Source organism: Orycteropus afer, unplaced genomic scaffold, assembly GCF_000298275.1.
Source record: "Orycteropus afer afer isolate SDZICR_OR568_19922 unplaced genomic scaffold, OryAfe1.0 scaffold00035, whole genome shotgun sequence".
NCBI lineage: Eukaryota > Metazoa > Chordata > Mammalia > Tubulidentata > Orycteropodidae > Orycteropus > Orycteropus afer.
The window spans coordinates 9,677,120-9,696,392 of NW_006921622.1; the positions used below are offsets into that span (position 1 = coordinate 9,677,120).

Consider the following 19,273-nt stretch of genomic DNA (forward strand, 5'->3'; position numbering starts at 1 on the left):
TTCACATTTAAGTCTTTGATCCATCTGGAATTCGTTTTTGTGTATGGTGTGAGGTACAGATCTTGTTTCATTTTTCTGCAAATGGATCTCCAGTTTTGTCAGTACCATTTATTAAACAAACATTCTCTTCCCCATTTAATGGATTTTGGGCCTTTGTCAAAGATCAGTTGACTATAGGTTGATGGATATGTTTCTGGGTTCTCAATTCTATTCCATACGTCTATATATCTGTCATTAAACCAATACCAGGCAGTTTTGACTAATATGGCTGTATAGTTGGTTTTGAGATCTGGCAATGTGAGACCTCCTACTTTGTTTTTTTTCTTCAATAGTGCTTTGCTTATCCGAGGTCTCTTTCCTTTCCATATAAAGTTAGTGATTGGTTTTTCCATATCGCTAAAGAATATTGATGGGATCTAGATTGGAATTGCATTGAATGTATAGATTGCTTTGGGTAGAACAGACATTTTTACAATGTTCAATCTTCCTATCCAGGAGCATGGGATGTTCTTCCATTTATGTAGATCTCTTGTGGTTTCTTGAAGTGGTTTTTTATAGTTTTATTTGTAGAGGTCTTTTGTGTCCCTGGTAAGATTTATTTCAATGTATTTTATTAGCGTCTAATCTTATCTTGGGAGCTCTGGTAGTGTAGTGCCCAAGGAGGGATCGCTATGAGTCTGGTGTACTCGAGGGCAAATAACAACAACAACAATAACAGTCTTATCTCTGGTAGTGTAGTACTTAAGGCACTTGACTGCTAACCAGAAGGTTGGTGGTTCAAACCCACCAGCTACTCCTCAGAAAGAAGGTTAGGCAATCTACTTCCATAGTGATACCGCCCGGAAACCCAAGGAGAGGTCGAAGGATGGTCGCCATGAGTCAACTCAACTCCATGGCACATAACAACAACAAAAATTTTATCTCAGGATTTAGAGAACCTTTCACTGAATAAGTGACATTAAGCAAGAGCCTGAGGAATGGATATAAGTTAGCCAGCTGAAAGAGGATTGAGGTATAGGACATTATTCCAGTTAGACTATAAGCAATATATTTTAAATCTCTGAAGCAGTAATTGGTAGGAAAAAAGTGAGTATGCCTTATAGAGTGAAATGGAGAAAGGAGAAGGCTGTAAAGATAAGTAGATTATGTAGGGAAACCATTGAAGGGTTTTGAGTGGCACAGTGATTTATGTTTTTTTTTTAAATTGTGATTTGAGAGAAAGTTTACACAGCAGATTCTTTGTTCATATAAAAGTTCACACACATTTTGTTTCATTACACTGACTGTAACCCCCATAGTGTAACATCTTTTCTCTCTCCTTCCCTTTGGTTACCATTTCCTTGTGTCCTTTTTTCTTATCCATTCCTGACCCCTGTGTTATCTTTCTGTCCAAATACTGCCCTTTTGGTCTCCCTTGGCTCATTATTCTGAGGAGTGTACTTGTCTGATGTAAATGTTCACCTTACATGCCAGTCTGTTGTTTGACTGGAAGCCACGGAGTGAGTTAAATTCCAGGCATTAGGATCTCTAGGGACCATAGTGTCTTTCAGCCCAGTAAGCCTGGTCTTTTTTTTTTTCCCCAAAAATAATTTTGAGTTTCGTTACACATTTTTCTCCCACTTTATCTCGGATCTCCCATTTTGATCCCTTTCTGAGTGGTTGACAGTAGTAGTAGCTGGGCACCATCTAATTCTTCTGGTCTCAGGGTCATACCGGCTGAGGTTCACATGGTTCTCTAGTCCCTTGGACTAATTGATTCCATGTAGATTTACATTTTTGAAATTCACTTTATTGGTATGGAAAATATATTGGTGGGGTTTTGTTAAAAATGAATGTGAAGAGACTATTTAGGAGGTCACAGAAATGGTCCCTTTAAAGATGGTGGTAGCATGCCCTAGGGTAAGAGCCATAGAAATAGAGACTAGTAGTCAAATCTCAGCATTATTTAGGAGGACGATGGGCAATATGTGGTGATTGATTAAAATGAGGTTAAGGAGTAGGGTGAAGCTGTCAGAGATTATATCAAGGTGTTTTATATTGGCAAATGTGATTGTGAATTGTCATTACCAAGAAAACCAAACAAAACCTATTGCTATCAAGTTGATTCTGACTCATAATGAGTCTATAGCACAGAGTAGAACTACTCCATATAGTTTCCAAGGCTGTCAGTATTTATGGATGCAGACTGCCTCATCTTTCTTCCTGGATTAGTTGGTGAGTGTGAACCGCTGACCTTTTTAGTTAGTAGCCAAATATTTTAACCATTGCTTCACTAGAGCTCCTCATTACTAATATAGTTAGAACTAAAACAACAGGTTTTATCATATATTTTGGACATTGTTTAAAATAATTTGTTTCATATAGGAAGTTTTATACCTGGGTCTGAAATGCTAAGGAGCTAAAATTGGGGAATCATTAGTCTGTCGATGTAGTTTAGATGGTAATGAAAGTTTTGCAAGTGAGTGAGATTGCCTAGTGTTGAACATGAAATTAGAAGGCAGTCTAGGCCAAAGCTCTGAGAAACTACAAGACTTAAAGTTTAGATAAGGTGATTTGAATCTTTGTTCAAAACTGCTTGGATGCTCACTGAAAGGTTGGAGATTCAAGTCCACTCTGATGTACCTTGAAAGAAAAGCCTGGTAATCTACTTCTGAAAAATCAGCCATTGAAAATCCTGTGGAGCATAGTTCTATGCTGACACATACGGGATTTCCATGGTCAAAATCTGCTTGACAACAGGTAGTTTTTTTTTTAAGGTTAGAAAGTGGTGTGAAAAGTGGTAATGGCAAAACTGGAGAGTGAAGTCTTGAAAGAAAAAAAACATACAGGATCTTGTACTTTACAAGTTTATGTACTTACTTGCTGTTTCATCTTACTTTCCTACTATTTTTCCTTTGGGTTTTATTTACATTACTATAAAAATTCTTTTGGAAATGAGATAGGGTATAAATAATAAATACTCAAATGTGACCGCCTGGAATGTATTTTTCTTTAATAAAGACAATTTCAGTGAAACTTTGGTTATTACTTACGTAATTATTTGTGTCCTTTTTTCCACTAGTGAAAAGAAATGATAGTACTTAGATCTATGTTTTTTCCTGATTTTAAATTGTGAGAGTGGTAGGGAGAAGAACCAATGTAACTTTGAATATTATTGTGTTTTGTTACTAATAAGAGTAACTAGAGTGTTTAGATCAGTTTCTTCCAGAAAGGAAATCAGCACATGTAATATCATAATGCCTTCCCATATTTATCCAAGTTCTGAATGCTTGCTTTTGGCTTATTATTTTAGGAGAAACTATACCTTATCTGACTGCAGTAGTTCTACTGATCTGAGAGAGGGAGTAGAGGGATAAAGTCAAATATTGAATCTTTTTGATTTTACTAATATAAAAGAAAAAAAAAGTTTCTAGTAGGAATTTAAGTTAAATATACCTTTTTAAAGTTGTTACCTAGTTCTCAGAAGAAGATCACATTGAGCATAAGACTTATTTTATGAGGAATATTCTAAAATCTTTTTGATGGCAACTAGTACAAATGTTGCTCCCACATTTTTAATACTTTTGAGGTTGTGAAGGAAGGACATGTTATATTGATGGTAATCTACAAAATCTCTTCATTTCCTTTTTTTTTCTTTTTTTTAATAGAGATGTGAATTATGTCCCCATAAGGATGGAGCTTTAAAAAGAACAGATAATGGGGGTAAGTGCAGTGACTTTTGAAAGTTTGTTTTAAAAACTGAAAACTGCAGTGTAGTGAGTGTTTAAAAATATCTGGGAGTTCATATTTATTAAATAATGTTTACTACTGAAATAATTTTAACAATAGTAGGTATATGATTTATGAAATCCTTATATTTTGTGGATATTTAAACATTGGTTATTTAGTACAGAATGATCTTCATACTTCTAAATAATAATAAATTTTTTATGGACACAATTTCTTACACTGGAAATTATTTTTAGAAAAATAAGCCACTTAAAAATTTTCTTTGTTGAGCTAAAATCGATTGTTTTGAGTTCTTCTTTTGTCCTGTATATCTCTAGACAGGTGATAGCTGTAGTGAATGTTAATTTTAACACCCTGAGGGTCTTTTGTTGTTTGAATATAAGGAAGTGTTAACTTTTTTCTCTAAATTTCCTTGTGCTTTCCTGAGGACCATTGTGTGTTTCTCATTTTTAAAATTTCCATTAGTGAAGGAAGTTACTCCGTAACATAGTTACATGTAGGCATGAATTTCTTAAACTGTTGTAAACCATAAAAATTAAGCAAATGTTGATGAAACTCAAAAAAGTAAAGGTAAAGCTACTGTTAGTATGCTGTTTTCCATTTTGAGCAGGCAACTGTAAAGTATTTTTGGCATAGAATAATTGCATAGGTAAATAAAAGAAAAAAAAATGCAGTGTCTTTGGCTAGCTGTATATGTATTTTAAAATTTAATGTTTATTTATATTAATATTTTGTAGTAATTTGAGTGAAAGTTTAAAAAGCAAATTGGTTTTCCATTCAACATTTCATACACATTTCTTTTCCTGACATTGATTGCAATCCCTACACTGTGACATCACTCTTCCCACTTGCTCCTTGTGTTGCCTGTTTCCATTTGTCTTTCTTTCAAATCCCTTCATGCTTTTGAGTCCCTGAGTAAAAGCTGCTCTTTTTATTTCATGGCTGATTGTTCTAAAGAGTGGTACCCCTCTAGTATCATTGTTCACCTTAGGTCTGTTTATTGCATGGCTGAAAATTGAGCAACTGGGGTGAGTTCATTTCCAGGCTTGATGGATTGTTAAGGATCACAGTCTCAAGGGTTCCACCAGTCTCTTTTCCCTTAAGACCAATGTATCTGATCTTTTTTTTTTTTTTTCCCCCCAGGGCTCCTATCCTCCCCTTTAGCTGATCTTTTTTATGATTTTGAGTTATGTTCCACATTTTTCTCCCACTCTATCCAGTACCTTCTATTGTGATCACTTTTAGAGTGGTCAGAAGTGGTAGTTGGGCACCATCTAGTTCTTCTGTTCTTGTGTTCGAAGAGGCTGAGGTTCACATGATCCATACTCCTTGATCCCACCCCCCCCCATGTGCCTTTGATTTTCTTCATTCCTCTTTTCTTTCTTTATTTTTTATGTTGTGATTTGGGTGAAAATTTACAGAACAAATTCACTTTCCATACAGCAGTTCACACACACTTTTGTCTCATGACATTGATCGCAATTTACCACAATGCAACAACTCCCCTCCCACTTCCTCCCAGTACTTACCTCTTCCCTGTGTCCATCCCTCGATGCCCTCCTACCGCCTGAGCGGTCTCCCTGTGCAGAAGCAGCCCTTCTTTCTACCATGATTGTTCTCTCCAAGGAGTATATCTATCTCAGATAAATGTTCAACTCATATGCCGGTCTTTTGTTTGGCTGGAAAGCACAGGTGGGGGTTCAATTCCAGACCTGAAGGGCAGCTAGGGGCCATAGTCTCAGTGGTTCCACTAGGCTCTGTCAGACCAGCAAACCTGGTCCCCTCCCCCTTTTTTTTCTCTAAATGATTTTGAGTTTTGTTCCACATTGTTCTCCCTCTCTATTCAGGATCTCCTACATAGATGCCCTTCCAAGTGGTTGACAGTGGTAGCTGGGCATCATTTAGTTCTTCTGGTCTCATAGTTGTATAGGCTGCAGATCAGATGGTGTACCAGTCGCTAGGACTAATTGTTTCCATGAATTTTGGTTTTCTTCATTCTTCTTTGCTTTGGATGAGGAGAGAACCATCATTGTATCTAGATAGCAGCTTGCAAGCTTTTAAGATCCCAGTCGCTACTCACCAAAGTAGGAGGTGGAACATTGTTTTGTGTAGTATGTTATGCCAGTTGTGCTTGATGTTGTCCCCTGCGACTGTGGTCCCGAGCCCACAGGTTCAACTACTCAGTCCCTCTGGGTAGCTGACTGTGACCAAGAATTGACTACAAACTTGCCCCTTGTCAGCTCTACTATATATCTGAGAATTCAGATCATACAAATGAACTTATAGGACCATTGTCTGTCAACCCTGTACATGGTCTTGGGTACACTCCTTGATTCATGGACATACTACTAGTTCATTCTGTCCATGTTTGCCTTCACTGACACTGCAGTACTGTATGTGCAAAAGGGTTCATTTTTGTTGTCTGTACCTCCCATGTACCTCTCTTTCTCTTCCTCAGTGCCACCATATTAATCACTCACATTTGGTATATTGCCCTTCTCTTCACCCAAATCAATACTTATCTCTACCTATCTAACCGTGTTCCTTCCACTCCCTTCCCACCCCTGTTGTTGTTGTTGTTGTTTGCCATCGAGTCGGCCCCGACTCATAGCGACCCCTCCTTGGGTGTCCGAGGCAGTATCACTACGGAAACAGGATTGCCCAACCTTTCTTCCGAGGAGTGGCTGGTGGGTTTGAACTGCCAGCCTTCTGGTAACCAACAAAGCAAATTTCCTTCTGTATATAAATCTTTCCTTGATTTTACAATAACGGACTAATACAATATTTGTCCCTTTGTGATTTACTTACTTCACTCTGTAATGTCTTCTAAGTTCATCCATGTTATGCAGTATTTTGCAGATACTACATTATTCTTTAGCGTTGCATAGTATTCCATTGTGTGTATGTACCATAGTTTGGTTATCCATTCCTCAGTTGATGGACATCTAGGTTGTTTCCGTCTTTTGGCTGTTGTAAATAGTGCTGTGATGAACATGGGTGTGAATATGTCTGTTCTTGTCATGGCTCTTCACTTCTTTAGGATATATACCTAGTAATGGAATGGCTGGGTCAAATGGTATTTCTAATTCCAGCTTTTGAAGGAATCACCATACTGCTTTCCACAGTGATTTTATCATTTTATAGTCCCAGCAGCAGTGTATGCGTCCCAATCTCTCCACATCCTTGGCAGCTTTTGTTATTTTCTGTCTTGTTGAACCTTGCTACTAGTGCTGGAGCAAGATGGTGTTTCATTGTTGTTTTGATTTGCATATCTCTAATAGCTAATGATTGTGAGAATTTCTTCATATGTTTGTTGGCCGTGTGAATATCCTCCTTGGTAAGGTGTCTATTAATGACTTCTCCCCATTTATTAATTGGATAGTTTGTCTTTTTGTTATTGAGGTGTTGGAGTTTTCTGTTAATTCTAGAGGTAAGTCCCTTGTCAGATATGTCTTTTTCCCAATCTCTAAGGTATCCTTTGACTCTTTTGGAGAAGTCTTTGGAAGCACATAAAAATTTAATTTTCAGAAGGTCCCAGCCATGTGGTTTCTCTTCTGCTGTCTGTGCATTTTGGATTATGCTTGATAGTCTATTTATACCATATATTAGGGCTTCTAAATTTGCCCCTAGTTTTTCCTTGAGGAACTGTTTAGTTTTAGGTTTCACATTTAAATCTTTGATCCATCTGGAGTTCGTTTTTGTATATGGTGTGAGGTACAGATCTTGTTTCATTTTTCTGCAAATGGATCTCCAGTTTTGCCAGCACCATTTATTAAGCAAACATAATCTTTCCCATTTAATGGATTTCGACCCTTTGTCAAAGATCAGCTGACCATAGGTTGATGGATCTGTTTCTGGGTTCTCAATTCTATTCCATTGGTCTATGTATCTGTCGTTGAACCAATACCATGCAGTTTTGACTACTGTGGCTGTATAGTAGGTTTTGAGATCCTGCAGTGTGAGACCTCCTACTTTGTTCTTCTTCTTCAGTAGTGCTTTGCTCATCCGAGGTCTCTTTCCTTTCTGTATAAAGTTAGTGATTGGTTTTTCCATATCCCTAAAGAATGTTGATGAGATCTGGATTGGGATTACATTGAATGTATAGAATGCTTTGGGTAGAATTGACATTTTCACAATGTTAAATCTTCCTATCTACGAGCATGGGATGTTCTTCCATTTATGTAGATCTCTTATGGTTCCTTGAAATAGTTTTTTTATAGTTTTCTTTGTAGAGGTCTTTTGTGTCCCTGATAAGATTTATTCCCAAGGATTTTATTTTCTTGGTAGCTATTGTAAATGGTATTGATTTCCTTATTTCTTTTTTAGCAATCTCTTCGCTGGTGTAGAGGAGTTCAGCTGATTTTTGGATGTTGATCTTATAACTTGCCATGATGCTAAATCTCTCATTTAGTTCCAGTAGATTTTTGACTGAGTCTCTTGAGTCTCTTGGGTTTTCTAGGTAGAGGATTATATCATCAGCAAATAGGGATAGTTTGACTTCTTCCTTGCCAATTTGGATGCCTTTGATTTCCCTTTCTTGCTATTTGGCCCTGGCTAGGACTTTCAGTACAATGTTGAAAGGAAGTGGTGATAGTGAGCATCCTTGTCTGATTCCTGTTCTCAAGAGGAATAGTTTCAGTCTGTCTCCATTGAGAGTAATGTTGGCTGTTGGTTTTGCATAAATGCCCTTTATTATGTTGAGGAATGTCCCTTCTATTCCTATTTTTCTGAGAGTTTTAATCAGAAATGTTTTATTTACATGGTAGATGATGTTGATTGTTTTTCTAATGTTGAACCATCCCCTGCATACCTGATACGAACCCCACTTGGTCTAATGAATGATTTTCTATGTTGTTGGACTCTATTGGCTAGGATTTTGTTGAAGATTTTTGGATCTATATTCATGGAGGATATTGGTCTGTCATTTTCCTTTTGGGTGATGTCTTTGCCTGTTTTTTGTATCAAGGTTATGCTTGCTTCATAAAATGAGTTAGGGAGGATTCCATCCTTTTCTGTGTTTTGGAATAGTTTGAATAGGATTGGTATCAGTTCTTCTCTGAATGTTTGGTAGAATTCTCCGGTGAAACTGTTTTGGCCAGGACTTTTTTTAGTTGGTAATTTTTTGATGACCTGTTCATTTTCTTCTTTTATGATGGACCTGTTCAACTTTTCCACATCAGTCTGTGTTAGTTTAGGTAAGTCATGTGTTTGCAGATATCTGTCCATTTCTTGCAGATTTTCAAATTTGTGGGAGTACAGTTCTTCATACTATTCTGTTAGTATCCATCTTATTTCAGTTGGTTCTGTTGTGTGTCACCCATTTTGTTTCTTATTTGTGTTTTTTGTATTCTCTCCCTCTTTCTCTTTGTTAAATTTTCCAGTGGTTTGTCAATTTTATTCTTCTTTTTAGAAAACCAACTTCTAGTCTTGTTGAATTTTTTCTATTGCTCTTCTATTTTCTGTTTCATTGATTTCTGCTCGAATGTTGATTATTTCTTTTCTTCTGGTGACTCTAGGCTTTTCTTGCTGTTCTTTTTCTAATTGTTTGAGATGTTGGTTTAAAGTGTTGATTTTGCTCTTTCTTCTTTTTTGATGTGTGCATTCATTGGTATAAATTGGTCTCTGATGACTGCTTTTGCTGTGTCTCAAAGATTTTGGTATGTTGTGTTTTCATTTTAATTTGATTCAAGGAATTTTTGAATTTCCGTTTTTATTTCTTCTCTTACCCAGTCTTTTTCAAGGTGGGTGTTGTTCAGTATCTTTGTGTTTACTCTTTTTCTGTTGATCTTCCTGTTGCTGATTTTGAATTTGATAACATTATGATACGAGAAGATACTTCGCAGTATTTCATTGTTTTTAAGTTTCTGAAGGCTTGCTTTATGGCCTAACATATGGTCTATCATGGAAAATGTTCCATGTGTACTGGAAAAGAATATATATTTTGCTGTTGTTGGGTGAAGTGCTCTATAGATGTCTATAAGGTCAAGTTGGTAGATTGTATTGTTTGGCTCTTCTGCATCTTTGTTGAGTTTCTTTCCAATTGTTTTATCTTTCATTTAAAGTGGCTTATTAAAGTCTCCCACTATGACTGTGCAGTCATCTGTTTGAGTTTTCAACTCTTTTAAAGTCTAATTTATGTATTTTTGGGCTCTTTCATTGGGTCCATAGATATTTATTATAGTTATATCTTCATGTTCAATTGATCCTTTAATGGTTATATAATATCCTTCCTTGTATGGTGGTTTTTGTCTTAAAGTCAATTTGATGAGAAATTAATATTACCATTTCTGCTCTCTTATGGTTGCCATTTGCTTGATAAATCTTTCTGCAACCTTTGATTTTTAGTCGTTTTTGTCTTTATCTCTGTGGTGTTTGTCTTGTAGGCAGCATATTGATGGGTTTTGTTTTCTTATCCAATCTGTAACTCTCCATCTCTTTAGTGTTACATTTATTCCATTAACATTCAGTGTAATTATTGACAAGTATGAATTTGTTACTGTCATTTTGTTATGTGTTTTTTCATGGTGTCCCTTGTTTCTTTGTTGCCTATTAATTTTTGTGCTTCACTCATTATGTTTATGAATTGTGTTATCATTTCCTTTGTTGCTGTTGTTTTAGTATTTGCTGAATATTTGTGCTTGTCCATTTTTTTATTGTAATACCTAAATATAATTCTTTTGAATTCCTTATCATAGAGTTCTAATGCTGTTTCTTCCTCAGGAATGTGTTTTGGGTCTGTATCCTGCTCCTTTGTTTCTACCACTTTATCTTGCTTCTTTGTGTGGACTGTGATGGTCTGTTGTCTTCGAGATGTTGTGGTGGTGTTGTATTTACATTTCTGTTAACTGGTTGTGAAGAGTAGCCAAGGGTCTTTCAGGCTCTTCTTGATAGTTTTTTTATTTTTGGCCCATTGGTGGTGAAGGAAGTGGTGGCTCTCACTCAGTAAGTGAAGTTGCAGGTGGTGTGGGTGTGGTTGTGTCTTATGAGGACTGTTGCTGTCTCCCACTCAGACAAAAATTACAATTGAATAACCATCAAAAAAGTAATAGCAAATGGACAAAAAAATACACCATGCATTCACACATGAATAGTAAGCAAAAAAAGAAAGAAGGGAAAAAGAAGGAAAAACGAACAAGAAAACCTGCAATATCTGGAGATAGGGCAATAGGAGAGAATAGGTAGTGAAGGTGCATAATGAATAAAAAAATGGGAAAAATGCAAAAAAGAAAAAAAGCAACAGTGTTAACCATGAGAAAAAAATTTAAAAAATTGCAACTGGGATCAGGGAAAAGAAAAAAAGCTGAAAACTAGGACCTGGGAGGGGAAGAATAAAGAATAATAGCGAAAAGATCAAAAGTAGGAATAATAATAGTAATTTTAAAACAGACAAAAGCAAGCAAACTAAAAAACAGAAATAAGAAAGAGAAAAAAAAAAAAAAAAAGAAATTTCGGGGACAGGCACAGCAGGGCACTCAGGCTCCGTCTGAGCACACAGACTGGGATAGAGTTCCTGCGGGCCTAGAAGGTGGATGGGAGAGTGGGAAGGCCGCACCTCCGACCAGTATGGTGTGGGGTATAAGAGTTACAAGGGGAATGTGCACTTCTTCAATCATCCAGGTCCGGAATGTCCTTGGAGTTACTGGCAAGTGGAACCTGTTCTTAAGCTCCTGGAATCTGGAAGAATGTTGCTTTAAATATTCAGGAAGGTGAAGTCACTTGTAAACATTCAAAATGACTGGGCCCTCTGCACAAGCAAAAGTCCGCAGCTCAGCCTGTCTTCCTCTTTGCACTTGCTTTGCCTTTTATTCCTCAGCCACCAGAGCAGTTCTCTGTGGAGTCCCTGGCTAGCAGGGCTGATTTTTAGGGTAATTATTTGGTCCTGTCACCACTCGGCAATCTCCAAGCTGTCTGTTCCGGCAGGATCATTCAGGATCGCTGCCAGACTGCAGCTCCGTATCTCATTTTTTTTGGTGTTTTCATGCAAATTCATCTGCTAGTTGGAGTTTAGTACACTTCTATATCCTTCAGTTCAAGACTCAGGGATCCAGAATTATCTTCTGTGTCTATGTTAATTTGTTCCCCTTTTCTTTGTTGAAGAGGGTCTGTGTAGTCTTTCTGCCTATTCTGCCATCTTACTGGAACTCTCATTCTTCTTTCCTTTTGAAAGACTATTAATTGCTAAAATTTGATATTTATACTATGATATATAGTCCAAAGTTAAAAGCTAACAAAATAACCTTCCCTTCTACTCTTATTCTCTTCATTTGCCTAGTTCCTTGAAAACTTTGTTGCCACCATGGTAATTGTTGTTACTACTTTCTTCTACAACCATCTAGGTTTTTTTTGAATACACAAAGGTAATCCAATAAACAAATACATATTTTTAACTATTTTTAAAGCAATGCGTGAATATTATATATACTTTTTGTATGTTAATATTTTTCACTGAACAGTTTATATTTCCTTTATCGTTATAGAGCTTTCTGTTTATCACATTAGTTACCTGTTGATGGAAATTAATGTTGTTTCTGATCTTTTCTTTCATGACTCACACTTTAGTGAATATAGTTGCACAAATGACAAGGAGGCCACATGTTCTGACCTCTTCTAATCCCACAAGAGGAAGACAGGATTACCAGCAGTAACCCAAGGCCTATTCTTACAAGGCCAGACATGCTGCCTCCCTCCAGCCCTTTCTCCAACCGTTCCTCCCAAAGCACCACCACCTCTCTCCTGGGTTCGATAATTCACTTGCAGTGGCCACACAGAACTCACAGATTATGGAGTTTATTAGGGAAGCACCAGGCTACAATTCAAGCTCAGGAAAAACACTCAGTCCCTCTCCCAGCCCACCGTCCCTCAGCCAACAGTTTCTCACAGTCTCTTTCCCAGCAGTGCTGGTCCCTTGGTGTCTCACTCAGCGATGCATGTCTCTTGCGCCTCTTTCCCAGCAACGCGTGTCTCAGGACCCCGTGTCTCTTTCAGCAGCACATTTTCCTCCACCAGGAGTCAGAGAGAGTTCTGCCTCTAGGAGGCCTCCTTTTGAGCCTGGCAGAATGGTCAAACTAGCCAATCACAGCATCAGAACTCTAAGCACGTGAGAGAAAGTGGGAACCTCCCAGAATATTGTATTGTGCCACTCCCAACAGAAATAACCCAGGTGGATAGCTTCAGCAATGAGGAGCTCCTCAGCTGCTCGTAGAAAATCCCACCTTGGAGTTTACAAAGACTTATTGGTAGGAAAGTCACACTAAGTAATTTACTACACCGCAATAGTAAATAACCTTGTGTATATATGTCATTTGACTTATATGCAAGCATGTCTGTAGAATTACTAATGCTATGATCTGGATGAGGGGAAAATAGAGCAGAGCAGCAGCCAGGCATCCAGGTAAGGGGAGGGGACAACCAAGGCCCACTCCCCAACCAGCCAGGAAAACTGGGAGAAAGACAAGCCAGAGGGAATGACAGAGCAGAGCAGCATCCAGGTAAGGGGAGGGACCCTGGCCTGACCCCCAAGAGGCAGGAAAGCTGGGGAAAGAGAAAGCAGAGGAGACATCGGAGCATAGTAATGGCGAAAATCCAGGTAAGGGGAAGGCAGAGAGGTTTTGAACAGGTAAGTGAGACAGACTTGTCTGTCAGTTTGTCTTACTGTTGTGGCTTGTGTGTTTCTGTGAGGCTTGAGGCTGTGCCACCAGTGTTTCAAGTGCTGACACAGTCGCATGTGCTGCACAGGTTTCAGTGTGGCGTATAAACTGAGACAGACCAGGAAGAAGGAAGAGACCATTGACTTCTCAAAGAATTGGCCAGGGAAAACCTTCTGAGTAGTAGAGAAATACTGTCTGATACAGTACTGTACAACTTTCTGAATAGTGTGGAAACATTATCCAATACAGTGGCGGAGGACGAGCCCCATAGGTCAGAAGGCTTTCAGAATAGGACTAGGAAAGAGCTGCATTATCAGAGTAGGACCATCCTTACTGATATGGAGAGAGTAAAGCTTTTGAGACCTATTTGCTGATGTGGCACAACTCAAATTGAGGGGAAACAGCTGCAAACATCCATTAATAATAAGAACATGGAATGTATGAAGTATGAATCTAGGAAAATTGGAAGTTGTCAAAAATGAGATGGAATGCATAAAAATTGATATCTTAGACATTAGTGAGCTGAAATGGACTGGTTTTGGCCATTTTGAATCAGACATCCATATGATCTACTATGCTGGAAATGACATTTTGAAGAGCAGTGGTGTGGCATTCATCATCACAAAGGATGTTTCCATATCTGTTCTGAAGTACAATGATGTTAGTGATAGGATAATATCCATACACCTACAAGGAAGACCAGTTAATTCGACTATTATTCGAATTTATACACCAACCACCAAAGATGAGGAAATTTGGAAAATTTAGCCTTGGTGACAAAAATAATGCTGAACATCGCGTGATAGAATTTTGCAAGACCAATGACTTATTCATTGCAAGTACCTTTTTTCAACAACACAAATGAAATGGCAGCTATACACGTGGGCTTTGCTAGGTAGAATACACAGGAATCAGATTGACCACATCTATGTCAAGAGGCAATGGAGAAGTTCAATATCTTTAGCCACAACAAGGCCAGGAGCTGATTGTGGAACAGACCATCAACTGCTCATACGCAAGTTCCACTGGAAGTTGAAAACAATTTAAATAAGTCCACGAGAGGCAAAATACGATCTTGAGTATATCCTTCCTGAATTTAGAGACCATCTAAAGAACAGATTTGATGCATTGAACACCATTGACCAAAAACCAGAAGAATTATGGGTTGACATCAAGAACATCATCCATGAAGAAAGCAAGAGGCCATTAAAAAGACAAGAAAAAAAGAAAAGGCCAAAATGGATGTCAGAAGAGACTCTGAGACTTGCCCTTGAGCGGTGAGTAGCTAAAGCAAATGGAAGAAGTGACAAGATAAAAGAGTTGAACAGAAGATTTCAAAGACCAACTCAAGCAGACAAAGCCAGTTAGTGTAATGAAAGGTGAAAGAGGTGGAGTTAGAAAACCAAAAGGGAAGAACATGCACAGCATTTCTCAGGCTGAAAGAAATGAGGACAAAATTCACGCTTTGAGTTGCAATATTGAAAAATTCTATGGGCAAAGTAATGAATGATGCAGGAAGATCTAAAGAAGATGGAAAGAATATATAGAGTAACTGTACCTAAAAGAACTAACTGGTCAGTGTTCATTTCAGGGGATGGCAGATGATCAACAACAAATGGTATTGAAGGAAGAAGTCGCAGCTGCACTGAGGGATTTGGTGAAGAACAAGACTCCAGGAACTGACAGAATATCCACTGAGATAATTCAACAAATATATGCCCCGCTGGAGGCACTCACTTGGTTATGCCAAGAGATTTGGAAGACAGCTAGCTACCTGGCCAACTGACTGGAAGAGATCAATATTTGTACCTATTCTAAAGAAAGGTGATCCCATAGAATGTGGAAATAATCGAAGAATATCATTAATATCACATGCTAGTAAAATTTTACTGAAGATAATTCAAAAACAGTTGCAGCAGTATATTGACAGAGAACTTCCACATGTGCAGCCTAGATTCAGAAGACAGGACATGGAATGAAGGATATCATTGCTGATATCAGATGGATCTTGGCTCAAAACAGAGAATACCAGAAAGATGTTTACTTGGATTTATTGACTATGCAACAGCATTTGATTATGTGGATCATAAGTTGTGGATAACATTGAGAGGAATGGGAATTTCAGAATACTTAATTATCCTCATCAGGAACATGTACACAGACCAGGAGGCTGTCGTTTGTGCAGAACAAGGGGACACTGCATTGTTTAAAATCAAGAAGGGAGTGTGTCTAGATTGTATCCTTTTCCCATACTTATTCAATCTATATGCTGAGCAAATAATCCGAGAAGCTGGACTATATGAAGAGGAACATGGAATCAGGATTAGTTGTTGTTGTTGTTGTTATGTTCCATTGAGTCCAACCCAACTCATCGCCATCCCTCCTTGTGTTTCCAAGGTGGTATCGCTATAGAAGTAGATTGCCCCATCTTCCTTCCGAGGAGTGGCTGGTCGGTTTGAACTGCCAGCCTTCTGGTTAGCAGTCAAGTGCCTTAGGCACTATGCTACCAGAGGAAGGCTCACTAACAATCGGTGATGAGCTGACGACACAACTTCGCTTGCTGAGGGTGAGGATGACTTGAAACACTTACTGATGAATACTGAAGAATACAGTCTGCAGAACGGATTACATCTCAATATAAAGAAAACAAAAATTCTCACAGCTGGTCCTGTAAGCAGCATCACAATAAATGGAGACAAGATTGAAATTGTCAAAGACTTCACTTTGCTTGGTTCCGCAATTGACGCCAATGGAAGCAGCAGTCAGGACATCAGATGACATATAGCACTGGGCAAGTCTGTTGCAGGGGACCTATTTCAAGTGCTGAGGGGCAAAGATGTCTCCTTGAAGACTAAGGTGTGCCTGACAGAAGCCATGATACTTTCAATCGCCTAATATGCGTGTGAGAGCTGGACAATGAATAAAGTAGACTGAAGAAGACTTGATGTTTTTGAGATGTGTTGCTGGCGAAGAATTCTGAAAATACCTTGGACTGCTAAAAGAGCTGACAAATCTGTACTGGAGGAAATACAGCCTGAATGTTCCTTGGAAGCGGGAATGGCCAGACTTCATCTCACTTACTTTGGTCATGTTGTCCGAAGGGACCATTCCCTGGAGAAGGATGTCACGCTTGGTGAGGTGGAGAGTCGATGAAGGAGGGGAAGTCCCTGAATGAAAGGATTGACACAGTGGCTGTGATGATGGGTCAAGTATAGCAAGGATCGTGAATCTGGCTCAGCACCGGGTTTCATTCTGCTGTGCATAGGGTCGCTATGAGTTGGAGACGATTTGACAGCACCTAACAACAACAACGGGAGCTCTGGTAGCATAGTGGCTAAAGCACTTGGCTGCTTACCAGAAGGCTGGCGGTTCAAACCCATCAGCCACTCCTCGGAAGGACGATAGGGCAATCTACTTCCGCAGTGATACTGCCTGGGAAACCCAAGGAGGGGTCGCTATGAGTCGGGTCCGACTCGACAGCACATAACAACAACAACAACAACAACAACATGTGGAACTTTGGGGTTAAAGGGATTTTATAGTCGTTATTTTGATAGATAATCCCAAATTATTCTCCCCAGTGGTTGTGCCAATTTATGTTCCTAGCAGCTGTGTAACATGCAGCCATATTGTTGTTGTTGTTTTATGCCATCGAGTTGGACCCGACTCATAGCGACCCCTCTTTGGGTTTCCAAGGCAGTATTACTACCTACGTAGATTGCCCCATCTTCCTTCCGAGGAGTGGCTGGTGGGTTTGAACTGCCAGCCTTCTGGTTAGCAGTGAAGTGCCTTAGCCACTATGCTACTAGAGCATGTTCTTGTTAGATGCTATCAAATTGGTTCAGATTCATAGCAGCCCTGTGTACAGCAGAATGAAACATTACCCAGTCCTGCAGTATCCTCACAAACATTGCTATGGTTGAGCCTATTGTTGAAGCCACTGTGTCAGTCCATCTCACTGGGGGTCTTCCTCTTTTTTGCTGACCCTCTACTCTATTTACCAAACATGGTAACTTTTTCTAGGGACTAGTCCCTTCTGGTATTATGACGAATATACAGGAAACATAGTCTTACCATTCTTGCTTCTAAGGAGCATTCTGACTGTATTTAGAGATTTGTTTTTATTCTGGTAGTATATTCAAGTATTTTTTGCCAACATCCTAATTCAGATGCATCAGTTCTTCTTCAGTATTGTTTATTCATTGTCCATCACATGAGGCTGTTGAAAATATCATGGCCTGGGTCAGGTGCGCCTTTGTCTTCAAAGTTACATCTTTCCTTTTTAACCCTTTAAGGAGACCTTTTGCAGCAGATTTGCACAATGCAATACATTTGATTTCTTGATGGCTGCTTAAATGGGCATTGATTATCAATCCAAGTGAAATGAAAACCATGACAACTTCAATCTTTTATTGGTCCAGTTATTAGGTTTTTTTCCTTCATATTGATTTGAAATCCATACTGAAGGCTGAAGTCTTGAGTCTTCATCAGTAAGTGCTTCACGTGTTCTTCACTTTCAGTGAGCAAGGTTGTGTTGTCTGCATGTCAAAGATTGTTCATGAGTCTTCCTCTAATTCTGATGCTTTGTTGTTCTTCATGTAGTCAAGCTTCTATGATTATTTGCTCACTGTACTTATTGAGTAAGTATGGTGAAAAGGTACTTGTTTCCTGATTTTCAGCCATGCAGTATCCCTTTGTTCTGATTGCCTCTTGATCTATGTGCATGTTTTCCATGAGAACAATTTAGTGTTCTGGAATTCCCTTTCTTTGCATTGTTACCCATAATTTGTTATAATTGACTTAGTCAGATGCCTTTGCAGAATCAATAAAACACAGGAAAATAACTTTCCTGGTATTCTCTGCTTTCAGCCAGGATCCATCTGATATTAGCAACGATATGCTTAGTTATACATCCTCTTCTGAATCCAGTAGGTGAAAATTGGTATCTTAGAGTAGTTATCTTGCCTTTCTCTTATTGTTAGTTCAGTTGAACATCTTTTCATATTTTTAAGAGGTATTTGTATTATATTTTCTGTGAACTGTGTATTCACAGGCTTTTCTGTTTTGTTGTTGGTATTTTTCTTTTTGATATGTTGGGGCCTTCATAGGACATTTGTGACATGAGTTGAATCACCTCCCCACACTAATTTTTAGTCTCTTCTTACTATGCTTTTTAACATGTGGAAGTTTTTTTATTTTAATTTATTAGTCTTTTCTTTGATGGCTTTTGAATCATTGTTCAAAAAGCCTTCCATACTCAAGTCATAAAGAAATGCTCTCATGTTTTCCTCTAATGTTTTTATAGTTTTCTTTTTTTCACAATTTAATCTTTGATATATTTAGAATGTTTTGAGATAATACAATACAATATGAGATGTACACCCAACTTTATTTTGTATTAGGTGCTTACTAGCATTTGTCCAATCACCATTTCTTGAATAGTTCATTTTTTACTCACTCATTTGAAATGCCATCATTTTTATATTCTAAATCTAATGTATATTTTACAAAAAATTTCAATTAAAGTATTTTTCAAAATTGATTTTGAAGTTTTTTTTTTTTACTTTTTTTAATGCATTTTATTGAAATATAATTTATGTACAGTGAAACACACAAAACCAAAGTGACATGGGCCAGTGCTTTTTTTTTTTTTTGGTGTGTGTGTGTGCAGTTTTCTCTTTCCTCCCTTCCTTCCCCTGGCAACCAACAAAAAATTTCTCTGCATATATGAACCTTTCCTTCACCCTCCACAACAATGAACTAATACTATATTTGTCCTTCTGTGATTGACTTATTTTATTATTTTTTTTTTTTAATTAGGATTTGGGTGAAGATTTACAGAGTAAATTCACTTTTCATACAGCAGTTCACATATACTTTGTCTCATGTCATTGACC

General features: G+C 38.1%; 1 protein-coding gene across 1 annotated transcript in view; it reads left to right on the forward strand.

Moving 5' to 3' along the window:
• The window catches only part of MLLT10 (MLLT10 histone lysine methyltransferase DOT1L cofactor), a 480,716-nt gene that overhangs the window by 127,088 nt on the left and 334,355 nt on the right, over window positions 1–19,273 (forward strand). The window contains exon 3 of the mRNA XM_042780339.1: window positions 3,648–3,702. Within this exon, the coding sequence (XP_042636273.1) occupies window positions 3,648–3,702 (55 nt within the window). The remainder of the gene's footprint in view (window positions 1–3,647; window positions 3,703–19,273) is intronic.